The following is a 13077-nucleotide window of genomic DNA, read 5'->3' as shown; positions in this document are numbered from 1 at the left end:
GCTCCCCCAGACCCCTCGCCCCCCCCGGCCCCGCCACCCGCTCCCCCAGACCCCACGCCCCCCCCCTCGGCCCCGCCACCCCGCTCCCCCAGACCCCTCGCCCCCCCCCCCTCGGCCCGCCACCCGCTCCCCCAGACCCCTCGCCCCCCCCTCGGCCCCGCCACCCGCTCCCCCAGACTCCTCGCCCCCCCCGGCCCTGCCACCCCCCCCCAGACCCCTCGCCCCCCCTGTCCCGCCACCCGCTCCCCCAGACCCCTCGCCCCCCCCTCGGTCCGGCCACCCGCTCCCCCAGACCCCTCGCCGCCCCCCTCGGTCCTGCCACCCGCTCCCCCAGACCCCTCGCCCCCCCCGGTCCCTGCCACCCGCTCCCCCAGACCCCTCGCCCCCCCCCGGCCCTGCGACCCCCGCCCCCCCCCCCGCGCCCCCCCCCTCGGCCCCGGCGCCCGCTCCCCCAGACCCCTCGCCCCCCCCCTCGGCCCCGCCGCCCGCTCCCCCAGACCCCTCGCCCCCCCCCTCGGCCCCGCCGCCCGCTCCCCCAGACCCCTCGCCCCCCCCCTCGGCCCGCCGCCCCGCTCCCCCAGACCCCTCGCCCCCCCCCTCGGCCCCGCCGCCCGCTCCCCCTGACCCCTCGCCCCCCCCCGGCCCCGCCACCCGCTCCCCCAGACCCCTCGCCCCCCCCTCGGCCCCGCCACCCGCTCCCCCAGACCCCTCCCTCCCCTCAGGCCCCGCCGCCTGCTCCCCCGGATCCCTCCCTCCCCCCAGGCCCCACTACCCGCTCCCCCAGACCCCTCGCCCCCCCGGACTCCTTGCCCCCCTAGTCCTGCCACCCGCTCCCCCAGACCCCTCGCCCCCCCCGGTCCCACCACCCGCTCCCCCAGACCCCTCGCCCCCCCCGGTCCCACCACCCGCTCCCCCAGACCCCTCCCTCCCCCCAGGCCCCGCCACCCGCTCTCTTACCCAGCGTCCCCACTTCAGTGCCGATCGCCTCCACCACGAAGTCGGCTGATTTGCCCACCATGCCAGTCTCCAGGCCCGGGCCCCAGGCCCTGACTTTCTGGGTGCCCGGCTCTGGCGCCACCTGCACCTCGAAGGGGCTGCGAAGGAGACAGAGGGTCAGAGCCAGGGGACCCCGGGCGGCCAGGCTGCTGCTCTGCGACCGAGACACCACTAGTGTAACGAGTGTGCCAGGGCTCTGGCCGCTCCCCGGCTCGAGAGCGCAGAACGGCCCTGGGCAGGAATCTGCAGGTGGTGCCACCAGGGCGCTCCAAGCCCCTCCTCCCGCTTCACACGCGCGTGCGAGGCTCCGGCACTAGTCCAGACACGGCTCCAGTCTTGGCTCCAGCCCCAAGCACCACAGGCTGGCGAGGGGCGCGGGCCGGTCCCTTACCTGCGGGGGATGCTGTAGCCACCCCAGGAGATGGCCACCACGTATTTGCCAGGCACCACGGGGTAGTAGTCACATTCGTACACCCCCTCGCCAGCCTCCCGCACCTTCACCGGCTCCTCCGTGCCTTCTGCAGAGAGAGGGGCAAGGCGGTGAGAGCCGAGCCAGGCCAGGGCGCTCCAGACTCCTGCCCGTCGCCAGCGTGGCGGAACCCGGCACTTTCTGCTCTAGAGAGCCGGCCAGTGTGACATGCTCTGGCCAGCAGGGGGCAGCAGTGACACCCCCACACCACCACCACCTCGCTCTCCCGACCCGGCCCGTGACTCGGTTTCCCCAGCGCTCTGGCCCGAGGACAGGCTGACAGAGAGAGATGGGTCTTTCCCGTGACGCTCCCGGGCACCGGCCCTCTCCTCCCGGCTGGGCCCCACACCGCTCCCCCTCCCGCCCGGCACTCACTCGGCCCCTTGACCACGACCTTCAGCTTCCCGCTGCCTGCGCCCTTGGTGTAGACCTTGAACTCGGCCACCTCCTTGACCCGCACGCCCTTGGGCTGGAGGCCCCGGCCCGTGGCCCGGCAGGCGTTGGGGCTGCAGGCTGCGGGGACAGAGGAGAGAGAGCTTAGTGGGGAGGTGCCCCTGGCTGCCACCCTCCTGCCCCTCACCCAGGCCGCCCGGCTGGCTGGCTGGCCTGGGACTGCGCCGTGGGCAGCCCCCGGCCGTGCCACCTGGGAGATCTCACAGCCCGGGCAGCCTAGACCCACGCAGCCGGGGCACCCGGGGGTCTGTGCCCAGGCCGGGCAGCCCGTGGGCCCAGAGCAGGGGCTGGAGGAGGATTAAATGGATCCTCCCTCCGGCCTGCAAAGGGGCAGGGGCTGTCTCGGGGCGGGGGGGGGGCAGACAGACCCAGACCGGCCCAGCCTGGGGGGGATGGGGGCACCAATCTGGGGGAACGAATGGGGGGGGGCACTGAGCAATGGGAGGGGTGGCTGCTCCCAGCAGGCAGCAAGGGCGTCCTAACCCCGGCTTGCCCCGTGCCTCAGTTTACCCATCTGAAGAATGGAGCCCCCCACCCGACCCCTGGCAGGCTAGGGAATATCTGGGGCTGCTATATGTAGAGCACTGGGGGCAGAGGGGCGCAGTGCAGGGCCCGGGGCCCGCCCCACTTACCCCAGGCTGGGAGCTCCGTTCCCCTGCTCCTGCCAGTGTCCCAGAGACACCCCCGCCCCCCCCCCGGCTCGCTGCCCTCCTCCTGGGCCCCACAAGCCCTGCTGCGCGGGCGTCCGGCCAGCCAGGAGCTGCTGGACCCTCCTGGCCCATGGGGCTGGAGCTGGGCTGCCCCCCGGGCGGGGCTGAGTGTGAAAGGGGCGGGGGGAGCCAGGCCCCCGTCTCACCGGGAGGAAGCCGCGGTGAGTCAGGGATTCCTGTTTGCGTGGTGAGGCCGGGGCTGGCGGGATGGGGAGGTCGCCCGGGTTTCCGGGTCACCGCGTACCAGGGACAGGTGTCTCCTGGCCGGCCGGGGGGGCGGGGGGGAACCCCTCCCCCCAGGCTGCAGCAGAGGGGGCAGAGGCTGTTCGGGGCACAGTGCCGCAGAGCATCCAGCAGGGGCAGAGGCTGCCCTGCCACCCCGCTCTCCGAGCGGGGTCCCCTCCGTGCCCCGCCCCCAGCCCCACCGGCTGGTCGAGGGGGTCAGCCAGTGCCCCCCAGCAGGCTGTGGAGTTGGCACAGAGGGTGGGCACCAGCCGGGGGTGTGTGGGACGGGCTGGAGGCTGGCATGGAGGGGAGGCACTGGCCAGGAGTCATGGGTGGGGGGCTGCAGGGCTGGCACAGAGGGTTGGCACCGGCTGGGGGGCATGGGGTTTGCACAGAGGGTGGGAACCAGCCGGAGGCGCAGGGCTGGCACCGTGGGTGGGCACCAGCCGGGGGGCGCGGGGCTGGCACAGAGGGTGGGCACCGGCCGGGGGGCGCGGGGCTGGCGCCGTGGGTGGGAACCAGCCGGGGGCACAGGGCTGGCACAGAGGGTGGGGGCTGGCTAGGGGGGCGCAGGGCTGGCACCGTGGGTGGGAACCAGCCGGGGGCACGGGGCTGGCACAGAGGGTGGGCACCAGCTGGGGGGTGCAGGGCTGGCGCCGTGGGTGGGCACAGGCCGGGGGGCGCGGGGCTGGCGCCGAGGGTGGGCTCCGGCCGGGGGGCGCGGGGCTGGCGCCGAGGGCGGGGCGGGCTCTCACCTTCGGAGACGTTGACGGCGAAGGGGCTCCGGGGGATCTGGGTGCCGGCGAAGGTGACGCAGATGGTGTGGGGTCCCTCCAGCACGGGCCGGTAGGTGCAGCGGAAGGTGCTGTCGCCTTTGTCCTCCAGCACCACCTCCACGGTGTCGCGCCGGCCCTGCGGGTCCCCGATGACCACGCCCACGTCGCCCGTGCCCGCGCCTGGCACAGAGGGGCAGCGTGAGCACCAGCCCCCGGCAGGGCTCCCCCCGCCCCCAGGCCCTGGCCCCCGCCCCGCGCCCCTACCTGCGGTGTAGATGTCGAAGTACGTGGGCTTGTTGGCCACGTTGCCCACGGGCTCCAGGCCGGGCCCCCGCGCCGTCACCTTGTTGGCATCACCCAGCGCCATGCCCACGTGCACATCAAAGGGGCTCTTGTCGATGTTCTGCCCGGCAAACAGCACCGTGACCTGGGCCGAGAGAGCGCGGGGTCAATCCCCGCCTGGGCCCTGGGGAGCGGGCGAGGGGCCAGCCGCAGCCAGGGCGGCACTGGGGTGGGGGCACAGCCCCCTGACCACGGGGGGGGGGGGGGGCTGCTGTTTGCATAGGGCCTGTGATCCTGCCAGAGCACTTTTGAATGCAGCCACCTCTGCGGGGGAGCGAGGGCAGGAGAACCCCCCATCGAGCAACCCAACAGCCCCCTGGGGCATCACTGACATACCCTGTGACTGGGGAGATCATTGTTGCAACCACTGTTATACGTCTGCAGCAAACACTGTGCAAAGGTTGTCGTGTGAGGTGTGTCGGGAAAGGTTCTGATTTGCTGGCTGTGATTACGCTGTGTGTGTGGATCGTTGTTGTGGTTGAAGTGATGAATATTGGCCCGGGACTTGGATCTCAATGCGATTTGATTCTAAGGTCTTGGCTACACTTGCAGATTTGCAGTGCTGCAGCAGGGTGTGAAAAAACACCCCCTCCAGCGCTGCAAGTTGCAGCGCTGCAAAGCGCCAGTGTGATCAGAGCCCAGCGCTGTCCGTTAATCCCCACAGGGCGGTGGAGTACGTGCAGCGCTGGGAGAGCAGCGCTGGCTGGCGCTCCGACCACACTCGCGCTTCAAAGCGCTGCCGCGGCAGCGCTGTGCAGCTCTAAGTGTAGCCACAGCCTAAGGAGCCTAGTAAAGCATCTGGCGGCTTCTTGGGAAAGGAATTTGCAAGTTAAGGCCCCAGTCAAGAAACACTTAACTGACAATGCACCTTGGGAGACTCCAATCCACATCGGAGCTTTCCTGGGAGCGTTCAAACTAAGGTCAGGCAAAGCCCTGGCTGGGATGATTGAGTTGGGATTGGTCCTGCTTGGAGCAGGGGGTGGGACCAGAGACCCCTGAGGGCCCTTCCAGCCCGGAGAGTCTATGAACATGTAAACAAGCCTGTGAAGAACTGAGTCAAGCATGGACACGTGACTTGCCCATGTGACGCCAAGCTCCATCTTGCTGCTGTGAAGTCCACAGTAAGGAAGAGCCTATCAAAGGCAGCTGCCTCATCTCCACTGGGTCTCCAGTCCTGCTTCTTGCCTCCGGAGGGACTTTGCTACAAGCTGAAGCTCTGCCCAAAGGACTGACTGACCCAGCCCAGCGGGGGATGTTCCAGAGACTCAATTTGAACCTGCAGTTTATTCCATCACTGCCGCAAGCCTGAGCCAAGAACTTTGCCGTTACCGGATGGAATCGAGTCCATTTAACTGATTCTAGCTCTCGTCTCTATTTCTTTCTTTTATGAATAAACCTTTGGATTTTAGATTCTAAAGGTTTGGCACCAGCGTGATTTGTGGGTAAGATCTGACTTGTATATTGACCTGGGTCTGGGGCTTGGTCCTTGGGGATCAGGAGAACCGTTTTCTTGTACTGGGGTGTTGGTTTTCATTCGCCCCCATCACGAGCGGCCCTGGTGGTGATCCTGGGGAACCGGAGTGTCTGAGGGAATTGCTGGTGGGACTTGTGGTCAGCCAGGAGGGTGAGACCGAAGTCCCCTCTGGCCAGCTGGGCTGGTTTGCAAAGGCCCCCAGCCCGGGGCTGTGACTTCCCTGCGCTCAGCGATTTGTCCTGAATTGACACTCTCAGTAGTGTCCTGCCAGAGGCAGCATCGTTACCCCCCCAGGACATGGGGAGCCCCCCAACCCTCACACAGCAGCTGTGTGGCCCTGGGCGGAGGGGCCCACTGGGCGCAGCCCCCCCCCCCGCAGGGCGGGCTGGGGCTCCGGCCGGGCGGGCAGCTCACCTTGTGCAGCCCGGCCACCTTGGGCACGTAGCTCACCGAGTACGTCCGCTTCTTGTCGTTGTTGGCAACCACCTTGGCCTGCGGAGGAAGGGCCCAGAGGTGAGGCTGGGGCGGGGGCCGCAAGGGCACCTGGGGACTGTTCCCCGGCACCCCAACCACTGGGGGGGCCTGGCCGTGCCCAGCTCCGCCCCAGGGCGACTCACTCACATGGTGCCCACCAGAGAGACGAGGAGATGAAGCAGCGAGGTGCAGGGCGTCGCTGAGAGTCACACGGGGAATCAGGGTCAGAGCCAGGGATAGAACCCAGGAGTCCTGGCTCCCAGCCCCCTGCTCCAACCACTAGGACCCACTCCCACCCCAGAGCCAGGGATAGAACCCAGGAGTCCTGGCTCCCTGCTCTACCCACTAGGCCCCACTCCCCTCCCAGAGCCGGGGATAGAACCCAGGAGTCCTGGCCCCCTGCTCTACCCACTAGGCCCCACTCCCCTCCCAGAGCTGGGGATAGAACCCAGGAGTCCTGGCCTCCTGCTCTACCCACTAGACCCCACTCCCACCCCAGAGCCGGGGATAGAACCCAGGAGTCCTGGCTCCCAGAGCCGGGGATAGAACCCAGGAGTCCTGGCTCCCAGCCCCCTGCTCTACCCACTAGACCCTGCTGCTCAGAGCTCCTGCTCTCTGTGCCCTGGCCCCGTGAGGGGGCGGGGGGGGGGGGCGAGAGCGGCAGGCTGGCCTCCAGGAGCCCCTACCTCCTCGGTGTGTCCCTCGGGGTCCTCGATGTAGACCAGCACCTCGCCCAGCCCCGCCTCCAGGGTCTCCACCGTGAACTGGGCCGGCTTCAGCACCGTGTTCCCGTGGGGCTCGATCCCTGTGGCACCGGGACACGGGGCTCAGGGGGGGGCACCAGCCGGGGCTGCTCCCCCATAGCCCTGCCCTGAGCGCGTCTACCCCTCCCCCTCCCCCGTTCCTGCCCCCATCCTGCCCCCTCCCCTCCCTGCAGCCACGGCTCCCAGGAGCCCCCCCCCCCCACCGGGGGCAGGGGTTCCGGCAGAGAGCCCTGCCCCAGGTCCCCCCCCCCGGGCTGGTCCCTGCCGCGGGGGGGGGGGGGGCGTACCGGGGCCGTAGGCAATGGCCTTCTTGGGGTTCAGCTGCTTGGAGCGCAGGGGGGCCCCCGGCTTCAGCTTGGCCTTGGGGAACTGGGACAGGTAGGTCATGACGGAGTGTTCGTCCACGTCGGGGTCCACGATCTCCTCCGGGGCGATCACCTGGGGGGAGGGAGCGGGGCCGGTGCTCAGGGCGTCCCCCGAGAGCCCCCCAGTCCCACCCAGACCCCCGCCCCTGAGAGCCGACCCCCCAGAGCCCCCCGCCCCTGAGAGCCGACCCCCGAGAGCCCCCCAGCCCCACCCAGACCCCCGCCCCTGAGAGCCGACCCCCCAGAGCCCCCCGCCCCTGAGATCCGACCCCCGAGAGCCCCCCAGCCCCACCCAGACCCCCGCCCCTGAGAGCCGACCCCCGAGAGCCCCCCGCCCCTGAGAGCCGACCCCCGAGAGCCCCCCAGCCCCCCCCCGACCCCCGCCCCTGACAGCCGACCCCCCAGAGCCCCCCGCCCCTGAGATCCGACCCCCGAGAGCCCCCCGCCCCTGAGATCCCAACCCCCAGCCCCACCGAGAGCCCCCCGCCCCTGAGATCCGACCCCCGAGAGCCCCCAGCCCCTGAGATCCGACCCCCAGAGCCCCCCAGCCCCACCCAGACCCCCGCCCCTGAGAGCCGAACCCCCTGAGACCCCGCCCCTGAGATCCGTGCCCACAGAGCCCCGCCCCTGAGATCCGACGCCCCAGAGCCCCCCGCCCCTGAGATCCCACCCCCCAGAACCCCCCCGCCCCACCGAGAGCCCCCCGCCCCTGAGATCCAACCCCCGAGAGCCCCCCGCCCCTGAGATCAGACCCCCAGAGCCCCCCAGCCCCACCCAGACCCCCGCCCCTGAGAGCCGACCCCCCCAGAGCCCCCTGCCCCTGAGATCCGACCCCCCAGAGCCCCCCAGCCCCACCCAGACCCCCTGCCCCTGAGATCCGACCCCTCAGAGCCCTCCAGCCCCACTGAGAGCCCCCCGCCCCAATGAGCCCTGCCCCCGAGAGCCCCTCAGCCCCACCGAGAGCCCCCCACCCCTGAGATCCGACCCCCGAGAGCCCCTCAGCCCCCCCAAGAGCCCCCCGCCCCTGAGATCCGACCCCCAAGAGCCCCCAGCCCCACCAAGAGCACCCTGCCCCGACGCGCCCCAGCCCCCCAGAGCCCCCCAGCCCCACCGAGAGCGCCCCGCCCCTGAGATCCGACCCCCCAGAGCCTCCCAGCCCCCCACGAAAACTCCCCTGCCGAGAGGTGACCCCCAAGGTCCCCCAGCCCCTCCTGAGAATCCCCCTGCCCCAATGCACTCCTGCCCCCAAGAGCCAACGCACTCCCGGAGCCCATGAGAAACCCCCCAGCCCCGACATGCCACCCCCAGGGTCCCCTGGCCCCCCGGGCCCACGGCCCCGCTGCCCACAGAGAACCCCCCAGCCCCAACATGCCCCCCCAGGGCCCCCAGACCCCTGAGAGCCCCCAGCCCCAATATGCTGCCCCCCAGGGCTCCCCTGACCCCCAGCCCTGACTGGGGGGGCTGAGGGGACAGAACTGGGTTCCGAGCAGCTGACCGGCGTGTTGGGGGCCGTGCCAGGTGCTGAGTGGGAGCTGCCAACCCCTTCACCCCGAGGTGCCAGTGCAGCCCCCACCCCCCAGCTGCATTCCCCAGTGCCAGGGCCAGGCCCCGTCTGTGCCCCGAACAAGGCTGGGGTGACACCCAGAACCGCCCAGCCCCAGGGGCAGCTCTCCCATGTGTCAGCTGCAAGGGGGGGGGGGGTCCGGTCTGGGGGCGTGGCCAGAGGGGGGAAAGCCAAGGGGGCGTGGCCAGAGGGGGGAAAGCCAAGGGGGCGTGGCCAGAGGGGAGCCAAGGGGGGGCACCTTTTTTATGTATTTCGCTCCCCCTACCCTGAAAACCTGCCTACGCCACTGCCATGAGACTGATTCCCGGGGTGCTGGCTGGGGGGGGGGCCGTGCCCATGCCTGGCTTCCCCACCTGCCCCCAGCCCAGAGAACAGCCCAGGGGTGCCCCCGCCTGGCCCCCGCACGGGGGGTGTGCCACAGCCCAGAGAATGACCCCGGAGCGCCCAGGGGTGCCCCCCGTCTGGCCCCTGCATGGGGCGTGTACCCCAGCCCAGAGAATGACCCCAGAGCGCCCAGGGGTGCCCCCCGTCTGGCCCCTGCACGGGGTCGTGCCCCAGCCCAGAGAATGACCCCGGAGCACCCAGGGGTGCCCCCCTGTCTGGCCCCCGCACGGGGTCGTGCCCCAGCCCAGAGAATGACCCCGGAGCACCCAGGGGTGCCCCCCGTCTGGCCCCCGCACGGGGTCGTGCCCCAGCCCAGAGAATGACCCCGGAGCACCCAGGGGTGCCCCGTCTGGCCCCCGCACGGGGTCGTGCCCCAGCCCAGAGAATGACCCCGGAGCACCCAGGGGTGCCCCGTCTGGCCCCCACACGGCAGGGGGGTCCCGTACCTGGGGTACGCCCAGCCAGTCGTCCGCCTGCTGCATGGCTTCCCGGGCGTTCTCCACGGGCTGCTTGGGGTCCCAGGTCTCCCAGTCTGGGCACAGGCCTGTGGGGAAGGAGCGGGGGAGACCGAGTCAGACCGGCGGGCGGGGCGGGCACGGCCTTGGCAGAGAGAGACGTCTCGCCAGGAGCCCTGCTGACAATGGGGCATTGTGGGCTTCCCTGGCACGGTGCCAGCTCCAGTCTGGGGGCTCCTGGCTGGGGTCCCTATGGGCATGAGAGTGCCCCACTCTTGGGGTGGGAGACAAACCACAGCCAGATTCCTTTGCCCCCCCCCACCCCCAACTGGACTCAGGACAGCTCCTTCCTCCCTCCTGTCCAGCCTAGCGCCTAGTGGGTAGAGCCAGGCCTGGCCCCGTGTGCCTCAGTTTCCCCATCTGAGCCATGCAGCAGCGGTGGGGGTGGGTGTAATTGGCACTCAGAGCTCCCGGGAAGCGAGGGCTGGCGAAGGGCAGAGAACTGGCTCAGAGCCGCCCTCCATGTGGTGCGGGCTCCCCCCTCCCGCCCAGGGGGTGCGTCTGTGAGCGAATGTGGGGCACATGTCTGGGGGGTGGGTTTGCACTGCAGTGTGGTCTGTGTTTTGGGGGGGGGCATGGTTGTGTGTATTGAGTGTGGTGCACAGGCGCTGGGGGGCTGCATGGGGAGTGGGGGGCAGGTGTTTGCAGTGTGGGATATCGGAGCTGGGTGTCTGTCGGGTGGGGGGGATGAACAGGGGCTGGCTGTAGGGGGCTTTGCATAGGTGTGTGTGTGTGTAGGGGAGAGCACAGCGTGTGGGTACAGAGGGTGTACAGGGGGGTCTCGGGGGGTCCAGGGGGTGTACTAGGCAGGAGTACAGGGCTACAGGATGGGTACAGGGGGTGTTTGGGGGGTACAGGCCAGGCACAGAGGCATACAAGGGGTGTGCGGGGGGTACAGGCCAGGCACAGAGGCATACAAGGGGTGTGCGGGGGGTACGGGGGGTACAAGGGGTGTTTGGGGGGTACAGGGGGTACGGGGCCTACAAGGGGTGTGCGGGGAGTACGGGGGGTACGGGGCCTACGAGGGGTGTGCGGGAGGTACGGGGGGTACGGGGCATACAAGGGGTGTGCGGGGGGTACAGGGGGTACGGGGCATACAAGGGGTGTGCGGGGGGTACAGGGGGTACGGGGCATACAAGGGGTGTGCGGGGGGTACAGGGGGGTACGGGGCATACAAGGGGTGCCGAAGTGGGACTGGTATTAATGTTCCCTCTGAATACTGGGGGGGGGGGCTCAGCTCTGGCCAGGCCCTGCCCCCTGCAAGGGGATGCGAAAGGTGGGGGGGACAGAGAGATCAGGTGACCTCCTGGCCCGGGAAGGAGACACAGCCCAGAGAGCAGGGGCTGGAGGGGGGTTGGGAGTTTTTGGAAGCTGGCTGGGAAATGGAGGGGAGCCCGACGGGGCTCGGGCCTCCCAGTGGGGCTGTGGCCTCCCTGGGGCCCCAGATGGACCTAACTAAGGGGGTCCTGCTGTCTGCACTGGCGAGACCTGTTGTGGACAGTGTTCCTGTTGTCTAACAAACCTCTGTGCCACTGGCTGGCTGAGAGTCACGGCTGGCTGCGGAGTTGGGGGACAGGACCCTCTGGCTGCCCCAGGACCCCGCTGGGCGGACTCGCTGGGGGAAGCGCACGGAGGGGCAGGGGAGGCTGAATGCTCCAAGGTCAGACCCAGGAGGTGAAGCCGTGTGAGCTTCTTGCCCTCCAGACAGGCTGCTCCGAGGGAGAGGAGGCTCCCCAGAGTCCTGCCTGGCTTGGTGGGGAGCAGTTCCAGAGCAGCGCCCGGGGGCCCCGTGACACAAGGCAGATACAGGGGTGTACGGGAGGCGCGCAGAGGGTGTGTGGGGAGTAGAAGAGGGGTATGGGGGTACTGGGCAGGTCCAGGGGGTACAGAGGGGTACAGGGCAGGTATGAGGCAGGTACGGGGGTGTACGGGGTACAGGGCAGGTATGAGGCAGGTACGGGGGTGTACGGGGTACAGGGCAGGTCCAGCGGGGTCCAGGGGGGTACGGATGGATACGGGATGTAGAGGGGGGGTACAGGGAAGGTCCAGGGGACGTATGGGGGGCGTACGAGGGTACAGGGCAGGTATGGGGGGTACAGCACAGTTCCAGGGGTTCCAGGGGTGTATGGATGGATACAGAGGGTCAGGGGCAGGTCTGGGGGATATGGGTGGATAAGGGGGATCCGGGGCAGGTGTGGGGGAGGTCGGGGGGTGTATGGGTGGATAAGGGAGGTCCGGGGCAGGTCGGAGGGGGTCTGGGGCAGGTCTGGGGGGGTGTATGGGTGGATACATGGGGTCCGGGGCAGGTCTGGGGGATCCGGGGGGGGGGGTATGGGTGGATAAGGGGGGTCTGGAGCAGGTCCGGGGGTGGATACGGGGGGTCCGGGGCAGGTCGGGGGGGTCCGGGGCAGGTCGGGGGGTGTATGGGTGGATAAGGGGGATCTGGGGGGTCCGGGGCAGGTCGGGGGGGGGGGTCTGGGGCAGGTCGGAGGGGTCCGGGGCAGGTCGGAGGGTGTATGGGTGGATAAGGGGGGTCCAGGGCAGGTCTGGGGGATCCGGGGGGGTATGGGTGGATAAGGGGGGTCCAGGGCAGGTCTAGGGGTGTCTGCGGCAGGTCTGGGGGTCCGGGGCAGGTCTGGGGGGGTCGGGGGGTGTATGGGTGGATACGTGGGGTCAGGGCAGGTCCGGGGGGGTATGGGTGGATACGTGGGGTCCGGGGCAGGTCTGGGGGGGTCCGGGGCAGGTCGGGGGGTGTATGGGTGGATACGTGGGGTCAGGGCAGGTCCGGGGGGGTATGGGTGGATACGTGGGGTCCGGGGCAGGTCTGGGGGGGTCTGAGGCAGGCCTGGGGGGGTCCGGGGCAGGTGGGGGGGTGTATGGGTGGATAAGGGGGGTCCAGGGCAGGTCTGGGGGATCCGGGGGGGTATGGGTGGATAAGGGGAGTCTGGGGCAGGTCGGGGGGGGGGGTCCGGGGCAGGTCGGGGGGTGTATGGGTGGATAAGGGGGGTCCAGGGCAGGTCTGGGGGATCCGGGGGTGTATGGGTGGATAAGGGGGGTCCAGGGCAGGTCTGGGGGGGTCTGGCGCAGGTCTGGGGGGGTCCGGGGCAGGTCTGGGGGGGTGTATGGGTGGATACGTGGGGTCTGGGGCAGGTCTGGGGGATCCGGGGGGGGTGTATGGGTGGATAAGGGGGGTCTGGAGCAGGTCCGGGGGTGTATGGGTGGATACATGGGGTCTGGGGGGGTCTGGGACAGGTCCAGGGGTGTATGGGTGGAAAAGGGGGGTCCGGGGCAGGTCAGGGGGGTCTGGGGCAGGCCCAGGGGTGTATGGGTGGAAAAGGGGGGTCCGGGGCAGGTCTGGGGGGTCTGGGGCAGGTCTGGGGGGGTCCGGGGCAGGTCTGGGGGGGGTGTATGGGTGGATAAGGGGGGTCCGGGGCAGGTCTGGGGGTGTATGGGTGGATACGTGGGGTCTGGGGGGGTCCGGCACAGGTCCAGGGGTGTATGGGTGGATAAGGGGGGTCCGGGGCAGGTCGGGGGGGTCTGGGGCAGGCCCAGGGGTGTATGGGTGG

At 70.2% G+C, this 13077-nt stretch overlaps 1 protein-coding gene across 2 annotated transcripts in view; it reads right to left on the bottom strand.

Annotated features, from left to right (window-relative positions):
- FLNC (filamin C) overlaps positions 1–13077 on the bottom strand; it is a 100357-nt gene that overhangs the window by 70056 nt on the left and 17224 nt on the right. For both annotated transcript variants that reach the window (XM_045028107.1, XM_045028115.1), the window contains exons 3-11: positions 9443–9540; positions 6971–7121; positions 6606–6724; positions 5860–5937; positions 3894–4056; positions 3609–3809; positions 1841–1978; positions 1388–1514; positions 958–1094 (exon numbers count right to left, since the gene is read on the bottom strand). In XM_045028107.1, coding sequence (XP_044884042.1) covers positions 958–1094; positions 1388–1514; positions 1841–1978; positions 3609–3809; positions 3894–4056; positions 5860–5937; positions 6606–6724; positions 6971–7121; positions 9443–9540 — 1212 coding nt within the window. The remainder of the gene's footprint in view (positions 1–957; positions 1095–1387; positions 1515–1840; positions 1979–3608; positions 3810–3893; positions 4057–5859; positions 5938–6605; positions 6725–6970; positions 7122–9442; positions 9541–13077) is intronic.

Source organism: Mauremys mutica, chromosome 1, assembly GCF_020497125.1.
Source record: "Mauremys mutica isolate MM-2020 ecotype Southern chromosome 1, ASM2049712v1, whole genome shotgun sequence".
Taxonomy (NCBI): Eukaryota; Metazoa; Chordata; order Testudines; family Geoemydidae; genus Mauremys; species Mauremys mutica.
The sequence above is the reverse complement of the archived record's forward strand: the minus strand, read 5'-3'. Positions and strand labels throughout refer to the sequence as shown.